General features: G+C 55.2%; 2 protein-coding genes across 2 annotated transcripts; both read right to left on the bottom strand.

Moving 5' to 3' along the window:
• Positions 1-2,498: 2,498 nt before the first annotated feature.
• RPS16 (ribosomal protein S16) lies at positions 2,499-5,989 on the bottom strand. The gene is made up of 5 exons (XM_051989018.1): positions 5,897-5,989; positions 4,371-4,472; positions 3,308-3,404; positions 3,140-3,187; positions 2,499-2,696 (listed from the first exon to the last, which is right to left on the bottom strand). Exons 1-5 carry the CDS (start codon positions 5,942-5,944, stop codon positions 2,551-2,553), a joined length of 441 nt encoding a protein of 146 aa, XP_051844978.1. The 5' UTR covers positions 5,945-5,989; the 3' UTR covers positions 2,499-2,550.
• On the bottom strand, positions 5,897-7,579 carry LOC127556127 (uncharacterized). Its single transcript, XM_051989019.1, has 2 exons — positions 6,865-7,579; positions 5,897-6,198 (listed from the first exon to the last, which is right to left on the bottom strand). Exons 1-2 carry the CDS (start codon positions 7,577-7,579, stop codon positions 6,032-6,034), a joined length of 882 nt encoding a protein of 293 aa, XP_051844979.1. The 3' UTR covers positions 5,897-6,031.
• Positions 7,580-11,405: the final 3,826 nt, after the last annotated feature.

Raw genomic sequence — 11,405 nt, 5'->3', positions numbered from 1 at the left:
GAAGAGCTGGACGGGGGCCAGAGACCTTGTGGGTTTGAAGCCTGGGAACAATTCAGGAGCCTGAGTGTACTGGTTGGGCAGGAGCCCATCTCTGAAGATCAGTGCCTTGGAGTCTTCAGAGCCCAAAGGGGCAAAGCCAGGGGCTCCAACTCCAAAAACAATCACTTCCGGGTCCTCTGGAGCTCAGGGAGATTTGGTTCTTTCAGTCCAGAATGGGCCTTTGAATGGCCTTCCTTTCCTTCCAGATCACATGCCGCAAGTTCAGATAGCGCCCCTGACCCCCAAGTCTCGCCACTTGCCAGTTTCCTTATCTGTAAAATGTACCTATTTCACCGGGTGGTGTGGATGAAATGAGAAACACAGGGAGCGAGCCTCCCCCGGGCAGCGGCTTTCTGAGGACGGGATGTAGAAATAGCTGTGGGAACTCCAGCCAGGGGCCTGTCCTCCCATGGTTTAGGACCCCCAGCTTCCCAGGCCTAAGGGTGGAGGGCTGCTCGGCAGTCCCTACTCCTACACCCGAGTCCAAGCCACTTTGCTAGTCCCCCCCAGTTGAGACTGGGTCCAAGTGGGCCAAGCCCTGGCAGTAGCTGGTACATCTGGCCCAGGAAGGGCAATCCTGAGCTTGTCTTCCCCCCAGAGCCGGGGCTTCTCCGCCTGCAGGTTCTGCCTACCGCAAACCCACAGGCGAGACTCGGACAATCCGGGCCTTCTCTGGACTCTCCATCCAGTCCAGCTGTAGGATTAGAAGTTCCCACCCACACAGTGCTCTGTGGGTGATGGGCTCCCTCCCCATGGCTTCTAACAGGCTGCAGCCCTCTGCAGCTAGGGGGGAGGGAAGGCTCGGGCTAGGGACCTACCGTATAAGGGCTATTCCCAGGCCATGCTTCTCCCGCCCCCGGCTTTCCAGGATGCCATCCAAGGGAAGGAAGGAAAATTCCCAGCCAACGCTCCCAGTCAGGAGCATTCCCAGCATTCCACTCCCCCCTTCAACTAAGGCAAGTAGGAGGGGGGGAATTCTGTTTTGCATCTTCCTCCTCCCCCTAGGGGAGGGGTTGGGGTATACAGGCAATCATTCAGCCCCAGATGCATCCCAGCTGTTCCTGGTGAGGGAGGAGGCAAGCCACATCCCTCTAAAGCTGAGGCGGCAGGGAGGCCCAGATGTTGAGGTTGGAAGGAACCTGCTCACAGGCAAAGAGCTCTATCTTCCACCTGCGCAAAGGTGTGCCAAGTGAGAAAATGAGGGCTTCCCTTGGAGCAGGGTTTCTACCCTTACCCGGGTTCCCTGGGAAACCTAGTTCCAGTCATTTAAGGCACATATCCCAGACTCTTTCAGTTTCCATCCTCTCGTAAAACCTTTCCTTTCCGGGTAGGAAAGTGCTCATTTGTCATTTTCCCATCTGCAATCGGGTTCGCGTCCCTGTTACCGGATCGGCTCTTAAAGTCAGCTAAGTAACAATTCTTTCTGAACCCAACAACCTAAATCCAAATAATGGCTGTGGCAACACGTGCAGACATTTCAGAGCTAGGAGGACTTGGTAAGTGAACCCATCGGAGGGTGATGGTGGTGAGGGGCTGGACCCTCAGCCAAACAAGAAGGCAAATGCCCTCAGAGTTCTCCCCCTGGAGCTTTTAGGACCCGAACTTCAGAGGTGGAAGGGACATCAGCTGGTCCCACTTAACTCTAAAGATGAGGAGCCTGAGGTCAACGGATCCATGCTACTTGTCCAGGGCCACCTGCCCAGGGCACAATATCTTTGGCCCTAGGTCTCGTACATCCTCTTCCTTCCCATTCAAATTTCTAGCCCTGGGAGGGTTGGGTCTCCTCCCTCCCTCCTTCCCTGCCAAAAAACCAATCTTCAAGGGCAGGTCTTTCAGGGCCTATCAGATAATCTACCCAAGCCCTCAGATCCTGCACCCTGACCAGCTCAAGAGGCTTCATCCAGAAGCCATCAGTGGGCTCCCCTTCCTGTCCTCTGTGCTTCTGAAGGGCAAATGTGTCCTCATGCTCCTTGGATCAGTGCCAGGTGGGGCCTGCAGCCAGTGCCCAAGCCCTCATCTTTCCTGAAGGACCCTTGGGCCCATCACCAATCCCTTCTTCTAACCTTGCCCTGCAAGGCCTTCCGGGGCACATCAGCACACACAAAGCTCATTTCACCTTTCTACATGGAGCCGAGTTGTCAAATTTCTGCATCACTTCCTATCTCTCCTGACTAATCCTGCCCCTTGTCCCCGACTCCCTGGGAATCAACAGAATCAAGATAGGAAGATGTGGTAAATAGTACTGAACAAGCAATTTCCTAAGTGATGGCTTCCTTAGGGCAAGGACCTGGGCCTTTGGCTTTTAAGGCCTAGGGGAAAGGACTCAAACCCACATGTAGAAGGCGACTGTGGAAAACAACCGCTACTTCAAATTGGAGCCTCCACATGGGTAGAGTCAGATCCAGGGCTTGGCTCTTTAGGACAGAGGTCCCATCCACATTCAAGCTTCTCAAATCTCAAAAGGTTTATACCAAATTTATTGCAAAAACCCCCACAATGGTAGCAGTTGCCTTAACGATAGGATTTCTGGTAGCGAGCCCGGGCCCCAGGTCCACCAAACTTCTTGGACTCGCAGCGCCGAGGATCAGCCACCAGCAGAGTGCGGTCATACTGGATAAGGATGTCTTTGATTTCCTTTTTGGAGGCCTCATCCACATCTAGAAGGAGGGAGGAAGAAGAGGGCAGACTGTGACTGCACTGACCACTTGACCAGCACACCTGCTTTCACTCTCATTTGGCCCCAAGTACAAACACTGTCTTAGAGGCAGATGCCAAGGGACCCAGAGCAAATCCTGATCTCTCTTACTCTCAAATTTCCTCACCTACAAATGGAGGACAAAAATCGCACCTACCAACCCACAGGTTGTAATAGCCAAATGAGGTTAAATCCCGACCAGTTCACCTGCCCTCACTATGGGGAGCATTCCAGGGAATCACCCACCAACCATAATCCCCAAAGACAAATTAATAGACCAATTTCAGACCATACTTTTTCCAAGTCATAACCCCCCTCCCACCAGTGCCCAACAGTGGTACACAGGAATCAGAAGGTTATGGAAATGATGAATTTCAGCTGACCTATCACTCAGCCTTCACTTACATTTCTGATAATAGGCCACCAGGGCTTTGGAGATGGATTGCCGGATAGCTGTAGGGAAAGGACAAGGCAGAGAGGTAAGTCAGCAATTAATCTGTAACTCCATCCCCATCAGCCTCTTGGTTTATGGAAAAATTCCTAGGCTCCTCCTTACACCTAAACCCAACTCACCATAAATCTGGGCGACGTGACCTCCTCCTTTTACACGGACCCGGATATCTACACCAGCAAAACGTTCCTTGCCCAGTAGGAGGACAGGCTCCAGCAGCTGCAAGACAATAGAAACCCAAATCAGGGGCTGGCCGGTATCAGCAGTCGCTCCTTGGATACCACAGGAGTCACTGCAAATGACCAGAGAAATGACCTGCTCTCCTACTATGATGGCCTTCCACTCAAAGAAGACTCATTTTCCTGCCTGAAGAGGGGCCCCCAACACTATTTTGTGACGGTATCCAACTGTACCAACTATAAACGAGACAGCACTAGGCGCCTAGATGACAAAGTTAAATAGAAATAGCCCCAGTTCTTGAAGAGATGACACTGAGTGATGAGAACCCGTAAAGAAAATCAGTTATGTAATAATGATTTGCAGAGAGGGCTCAGAGCCCCACTTTGAACATCTATAAAAGCCTGAACCTGCCCGGAATCACACAAGCAGTCCTTCCTAGCCTTAGCTACCACATTTCAGCTACCTTCCGACTCTGAAATGTCTCCCATCCCTTAGGCCCCTCCCTTTCTACTCCAAGGCCTCTCTTTTGGGGAGGGGTTTAAGGCAGCCATCCTTCATGAGATCTCAAGATCTCAACATCCTTCCCTTATGTGTTGTCTTCTCTCATAAGGTCCTGGAGAGCCAGGGCTTTCTTGCTTGTACCTGTATTTCCAAAGCACAAACTTAATAAAATAAATGCTTGCCAGCCAAATATAGAGGGGACTCAGTATACATGACACCATTTAAAGAGTGTGACAATTTCTGTAGTTTCTTCCAAAGGTAATGAGTAAGTGGAGGAATGATGTCTTCCACTGATTAGCTCATAAGCACAGAGGGCCACCTTGCTCTAGCTCAATGTCTTAACAGAAGGTACAGCTACGCCCCCCTCACTCTGAGCAGAAAAAAGCAAGGGAGCTGGGGTTGCCTTTGCCTTTTCTCTTCCCAAAAGAGATGAAGGGAGAGCTAAAGGAGTCAGGCAGGTGTGGAGGATACTCGGTTAGGGCTATGGCAGGCCAGTCCAAGTACCTTATACTGTAGAGTGCGAGGCTCAATCATCTCCAGTGGTCGCCCATTCACCTTGATCAGCCCATTGCCTCTCTTGCAGTGGGCCACAGCGGTGGCAGTTTTCTAGGAAGAAAAACAATTCACATTTCTATGTGGCTTTAAGGACTACTAAGTCCTTTTCTCACAATTACAATAAAAGTTGGGTTCTAAAAGTAGTTCCTCCATTTTCTAGACACAAAATTAAATTATGGATGTAGTGGCCTGCTCAGCACTGCTGAAGGGCCAATATCAGAAGTCACTTTATTGTGGTTTTTGACAAATTTTTCCTAAGTACTGTTTTAAGATGTGCCAAGAGCACCGTTTGGGAAAAGTCCAGCAAGGTAGGCAGGAATATTAAATCCATTTTAAAGATGAAGAAACAGTAAAATGCCTGAGATTCAGTTATACAGAGAGGAGGAATTCAAACTCACCAAGAATCAGCTAAGCATTTAAGATCTTTAGTTTTTAAAGTTCCCAATCAAAAACCTTCATTTAACTGAGGAAAACAGGCAAAGGCCTTGTGAAGAAGTATGGCTTAATAACCTATGGCATAATAAAGCGTGCTGGATAAGAATTCAGGAAAAGCAAGATTCATCCTGCCTTGGATGCTCTTTTTGTGACTGCTGAATGTAAGATAACACGCAAACTGACCTACCAACAAGTAACTCACAAGTCTGAAGGCATAGTGCCCTTGCAGCTTCCCCCCTCTTCTGACCTCACTTTTCCCATTAAGAAAAAAGGGGCAATTAATCCCCTGACAGACCAACTTCCTTCCATGCTGAGACTGACAAATAACTATCACCATCGCCTGAGAGGCTGGGGAGATGCCAGACATGAGGGAGGCTCAAGAACTAGCACTGGGAGAGAAGAGCCGCAATCAAGTTTGGGAAGGGTCTGGTCTGAGTGAGACACAATGTGCCCCATCTGGCAGGTGACTATTTCCATGCGAGGGGGGATGGTCTGCAGGATATCCCAGGCCAGGGACCGCGCCCGCAGGGGAGCCCCATAATCTCTTACGAAGCTGAAGGTGGGGGAGATTAGGGAACTCGGGGGTGGGGAAGGGGGCTCTTTTGTTCTGCCCAAAGTTTGCAAGCTTCTGTGATACATATGCACACGTATGCATGCGCATGTGCACGTGTGGAGGTCGGGAAAGCCAGAGGCCCTGCGCAGCTTATGGGAAGGGAGGGGGGTGCTAGGGAGCAGAGGCGGGCCGGGTTCCACAGCACTCGCATCTAGGGTCCTCCTAGGGCTTTGTCGGAGTTTTCCACGGAGCCGCGCGACTTTCCCGGCAGCCCCAAGTCACGCCACGCACCCACCGGCCCCACGGTTACTCCATTACATCCCCCCACCCGAAGGAGAGAGCACGAATGGACTGGAAGGCGTCAAAGGCGAGCTCAGAAGCCCGAGATCGCCCCGGAGACTCCCCCAGGAGCAAACACGTGGGCCCGGGCCCGGCGGAACCGGAAGTCCCTCTTCCCCCTCCCCCCCGCGCGGACCCTCGCGTCTACCTTTCGTCCGAAGACCTGGACGGACTGGAGCGGCCCCTTGGACGGCATGCTGTCGATGGGCGACGCGGGCGCAGAGCAGGGATGGAGGCGGCGGAAGCGGTGGCGGCGGCGACAGAAGCTGGAGACGTGAGCTCCTCACCCGCGCGGCGCCGAAGCACGAAAGGAACGGGCGCGGAGGCGAGGGCTGTTTTCCAGAGTTTGCGCAGGCGCAGACACTCGGCAAAGCCAGTCAGCGGAGAAAGAGGGCAGGGCCTGGGAAGTACGGCGGTGGCACTTTACGGTAGGGGCGGAGCCTGACCTTTCTATACGAAGGAGGAACCAATAACCCAGCTGCGTGAAGTGACGTCGGTCCTTATTGGCTGAGTCTCCCATCATTTACCTCCTGAGCCCGCCCCCTACCATTTCCAATCCTAGCCGACTCCCTCCCTCCCAGATTCCCATCAGTCCCAACTCCTGCCTTGCTCTCTCTTTTCTCTCCCCAACCTTCCCCCCGTCAAGATTCCTTTACCCCTCCACCTCCGATCCGCACCCCAACTCTTCCAATCTAAGACTCCAAGCCTCTTCCAGCTCCCCAACCCCAAGACTTCTGCCTCCAGCTTCTCTTCCCCCCCATTCCACACTCCCGAGTCCTCCCAGGCCCCTCCCTCCCCCTGCTCCCAAGACTCCCCCCACACCCCGGATCCCAAGACTTGCCTCCAGACCTTTCCAGGCTCCTCCCTCAAGACCGCCTCCCTGCTCCGGACCCTCTCCATTTTAAGATTCCTTCCTCCTCGTCTCCCATCGCTTTAGAGTTCCTCAAGTCCCCCCCAAGACCCTTCTCCCCAAACTCACTTAGGTCTTCCCTTCCCAAATTAGCCCCCTCCGAGCCCCTCCCCCCAAGAAGCCTGCCAGCCCTTCCCGTCCCTGCTGCTCGGTCGGGGGGAGGGGGGCACCTCTTCCTCTGAGCCGCCTCAGTTTCCCTAGCTTACTCTTCTCCCCAGGGAGGTCAAAGGTAGGAGGGGGTGTGTCCATGTATCCCTGGCGCCCCGATGACGTCCGGCACTTCACCTTCTCCGGCTGCCCGGCCGGATTGGGGAGGGGCTGCCTCCAAGTCCAGCCAGAAACCGCCCACTTGTCATTCCTAGCTGAAGCCGAGCGGAGGAGCCCCCTAGATGCAAGGATGAGTGAGTGACGGGGTGGGGAGGGGAGAGAAAGGGACCCCAAGGTGGCCGGGCCCCCGCCTGGTGAGCCCTGGGCTGACAGAGGACGCAGAGCCAAACAGTGCAGAAGAGCTAGCAGGAAGGTTTGCACAGCCCAGCCCAAGTAGGACCCCCCCCCCCAGGTGAAAGGAGGAAACTGAGGCGGGCAAGTGCTCCCGCTAGGGAGGGGGCTCTCTCCCCTGCCCTCCCAGATGCCTCGGCTGCCTGAACCAGGGCCGACATGTGGCAGGTAACCTGGCACACGGGATGGGGGGGCACGGAAGCTAAGGTCTCCCCGGCACACCTCCGCCTGCGGTTTGGGGGCGTCTGTGCACCGCAGGCTCTCAGGACGCTGCCCTTCCCCCCTGCACTCTAACCCTGTCCCTCCCCTCTGTCTCCTCCAGGTGCCTGAGTCTCCCTGCTCCCTAGGCCGGGGAGATGGGTGGCCCTCCCCTCCCTGCCACCCCTCATGTGGCTCTTCTGGGCCTTCCTTGTGTTGACTCATTCCGTGGGGGGCCCCGATTTGGGGCCCCCCAGCTGCCCTTGGGAGCCCTTCGAGGGACTCGTAGCTATCATGGAGGACCTAGTGAGTGGGCAGGCTGGTGGGGCCGGGAGGGGGCGAGGGATGGCAGGCGCGTTGGAAGCGAAGCCTGGACCTTCCGGTGGCCAGCTCTTGCCCCCTCCAATCCCAGGGCAGTAGAAATGATGGGACCCTCTATACTCCGGACAGTCTCTCTGTGAGTATGCTCGGCCTTGTCCCCTTCCCCTGGGGGACCCTCGTTTCTCTCTGATATTTGGGGGGGAGGAGAAAGGGCCCTTAAGAAGAGGCAAACCTGTTGGCCCTGGGGGGTCTGAGGCAAGTGTCCCCGCCCCCCCCACCCTTTCCCTTGGAGTCCCCTGCCTTGGGAGGGGATGTGCCTCAAGTTGGCAGTTTGGGGTCTTGGGGGGCACATTTTGAGGAGCCGCTGTTTGGGCCCATGATGGGGCCCCTCGGGAGGGCGTGGCTAGTCGGGCGTCTCTGCTAGAAGCCCCCCGGGGCAGGATGGAGGCGGTGGGCCCGCCAGGGGAAGGCCGCAGAATGGGATGGGGCTGGGGCTGTGCCCGGGGAGCCGCAGGGCAGGACGGAGATGGCGGTCTCTGTAGGTGTGCCCAAAGGAGGTTCTGCACTGCTTTGCCCTGGAACTGTCTGTGATTGGCTACGAGGAGGGTCCACTGACAGGGAGGACTGTGAACCGGCTGAAGCGCTCCTTGGAACACCTGGGGTCCCACCTGTGGGGACCCAGGGGGGGAGCTGCCTCGGGACCCTGCCCCCTCTGCGAGGGGCACCCCGAGAGGCCTGTCCCCCAGTTCTTGGCCAAACTTCTGGAGCTGCTGCAGGTGGCCTGTGCTGGAGCCCATCAGCCTGGGTGAGGGGCCATGGCCAAGCCGGCCCCAACCCTCCTCAGCGCACAGCCCTCCGCTCCCCGGAGACGTCCCCAGGTATCCCTCAGGGAAGCAGGGAGGGGACGGAAGTGGGGGAATGAAAAGGGTCTCCCTTAATCCGGTCTTGACACCCCAGTTTTTACCTCCGCCCTTAGTTTTGGGCTCTAGAAGCCTCGGCTTCTGGGGTCCCGTCACTGCTTCTACATCTGGAACGCCAGCAGGCCCGAGGGCGGGTGGGAACTAGGGAAGTCCCAGAGAAGAGAGAGGAGGTGAATGGGGCACCCACCCCTGCAGGGAGGGCCTCGGGTCCTAGACGGGGCCGGAGGCGGAGCTCGGGGACCAGGGGCTTGTTCCCTGGCGAGAAGGAGGAGTGGGCTTGAGCTCAGAGCCCGGCCCTGTCCACAGGCAGCTGTGACTGCCATCGCCCTCTCCTTCTGCCCGCGGCCTTCCTCCAGTGCCCCTTTGTGCCCACTTTTCACGAGCCCCCGGCGCTCGGCGAGGCACTGAGTTGGCACTTAAGTGTCAGGAGTGATCTCTCCTTTGCCCTAGCTCCTTCCTGCTCCCATCTCTTCCCTCCGGCCACGCCGCACCGCTCACCTCCCCAAAGGGGGTGCCAGGGTTCCCGCCTCAGCTCCCTTGCCCTCCGGGTTCCTCCTCAAGTGACCCCCGCTAACTTAACTCTCCCTGTCCACATCTCACCCACTCGTCCTTCGAAGCCCGGCGTGTTGGAGTGGAAAGAAGGCTGGGCTTCTGGGATTCGCTGAGGGACCCTGGACAAGTCCTCCTGCGACCGTCCTGCCTTCTCCGGGCCTTTGCCGAGGCTACCAGGCTGCCGAGTGGGTTCCTCCCGTCCTGTCCTGCCTCCTGGACTGTGGTTGGAGGCCGGGCCTTCACTGTGACTGACCCAGCAAGCGTGGACACGTGGAAAATCACATTTAGGGGGGCTCGTTTCTGAAGCCCACACAAAGCAATTATTTTTCCTCCCAGTTATCACTGTTCTTCCAAATTGACCAGTTTCAAAACAACGTTCCCCTCAGTTCACAGGGGACAAAAGTCCCCGGGATCCTGGAATTATTGCCCAAGACTTTTGGGGGTGGGAAGGATGGGATGCTGCCTTACGTGTGTGGGGGAGAGAAGAGCGAGGCTGACGAGGTCACCCAGGTTTAGGGGCTGTCTCTGATACTGTGGGGAGGCCAGATCAAGAGGCCCTAGGATAGCAAAGAGCAGGAAGGAAGGAGGTGGAGGAAAGGTGCCCTTACCCTTTTCTAAAGTGCCAAGCCTGTGCTGGGCCATAAGGGAGTCCCCAGGGGCCGCCCCCCTAGAACCCACTGTGGCTGTTTACCCTGAGCGATCATGGCACCGGAGCCGGGAGGGAGGAGACAACCAGTTCACCTAACTAGCTGGGCCACTGTCATGGCCTAGCACTTTTGCCAGATGCCCCCGGAGGGAGCCCCAGCAGGTCATGCCATCCTCCCCAGGACAAGGTTCCAAAGGTGGAGTCCCTGTCCAGAGCCGGGGTCACTGCCCTTATGGATGGTGATTCCATCTAATTGCTCTAAGGATCATCACTCCTTCTAACCTTGTCAGTCCATGAATAAATCTTTATTAAGCACCTACTAAGTGCCTCACTCTTAAATGCTAAGTCCTGGGATACAAATAGGAAAAAAACAAAGATTGTCCCTGAAGTTTGGGAACTTGCACTACTGTGGCTGCGGTAAAGGGAGGAGGCTCCAGGACAAGCTCTTGGCTGGGTGGGCCTGGGTGGAGAGCTGTTTTTACAGATGTGGAAACCAAGGCAAACGGTGAAGGGGCTTGCCCAGGTCACACAGCTATTCAGTGCCAAGGCCAGATTTGACCCTGAGAGATGGCTTTGGTTTCTGCTTTGCTCTGGGTACTGTGAGCACAGTCAAGCTGTGAATGGCACCAAAGTGGTAAAAAAAAAAAAAAAAAAAAAAAACCAGAAGCGATAACATGAAGTAGATTTGGGAGAGCACAAAGGTTCAACCGACACAAGGCGTGAGGTAGGCGCCTATCAAAGATTCACGAGTTTTATGTGAAACAGCTTCATGGGCTCAAGCAAGTACAAATAGCAAAGGCAGCCATACTGAATGAGGCTTTATAGCTTTATAGCTGGGGAGCAGGATCCGGGAGTAACAAGGATGTGTATTGAGATGTGGAGTTTGTCCCAGAGATAGCCTGAAAAAAATGAAGTTCCCTTCAGGTTTGTCCCAAAAGACACTGACTGGATGGTCTTCTCAAAAAGGCCCTTTGGGATGCAGCAGGGTTGGGGAGCAAGCCCGCCGCTTCCCCAGTTGCAAGCTTGTCCGGGAGCAGTGTCACTCCTTTAGGGTGACTCTCCCAGGCGAGACACTCTGAATGTGGGAGCCGGCCAGCCCCCCTTCAAGGCCCGGATTACAAAGTGGCACTGCCGGACCTGCAGTCCCCTTGGTGGCCCTGTACTCACCCTAGCCTGTGTAGGCCCGGGCCCCTTTGTCAGCATCGGTTGCTTAGCCAGTTCACAGCTCACTGGGTGATTGGTTAGAGATCTCTTAACCAGATATTTCACCCTCCATCCTGTTTTGACAATATCTGTGAAGACCTAACTGCTCATACCCTGCACCACAGCCTCTGAGAGCATATGATCGAGAATTTCTGCCTCGTGTCACTGAGATAATGGAGGCTGAATGACCTGATTAAGGGTTTCCACCTCTTTCTCATCATTCTATACCCTCAGACAGGGCTGGGAGAACTGATCTGAGAATGAGCTAGGAAGTTTCACATCACCATCACTCAAGGGAGGCCAGACTTCCTCATTGTTTCTTCCCCTTTCATCCCTTCATTTCCCCAAGTAGGATTAGAGCTTCTGGGTAGGGCTTTGACAAAGTGACTCAATTATCAATGATCCATTT

The sequence above is a fragment of the Antechinus flavipes genome, chromosome 3 (genome assembly GCF_016432865.1).
Source record: "Antechinus flavipes isolate AdamAnt ecotype Samford, QLD, Australia chromosome 3, AdamAnt_v2, whole genome shotgun sequence".
NCBI classification, from domain to species: Eukaryota; Metazoa; Chordata; class Mammalia; order Dasyuromorphia; family Dasyuridae; genus Antechinus; species Antechinus flavipes.
Note: the sequence above shows the minus strand (reverse complement) of the source record. Positions and strands in the feature narration are given on the sequence as shown.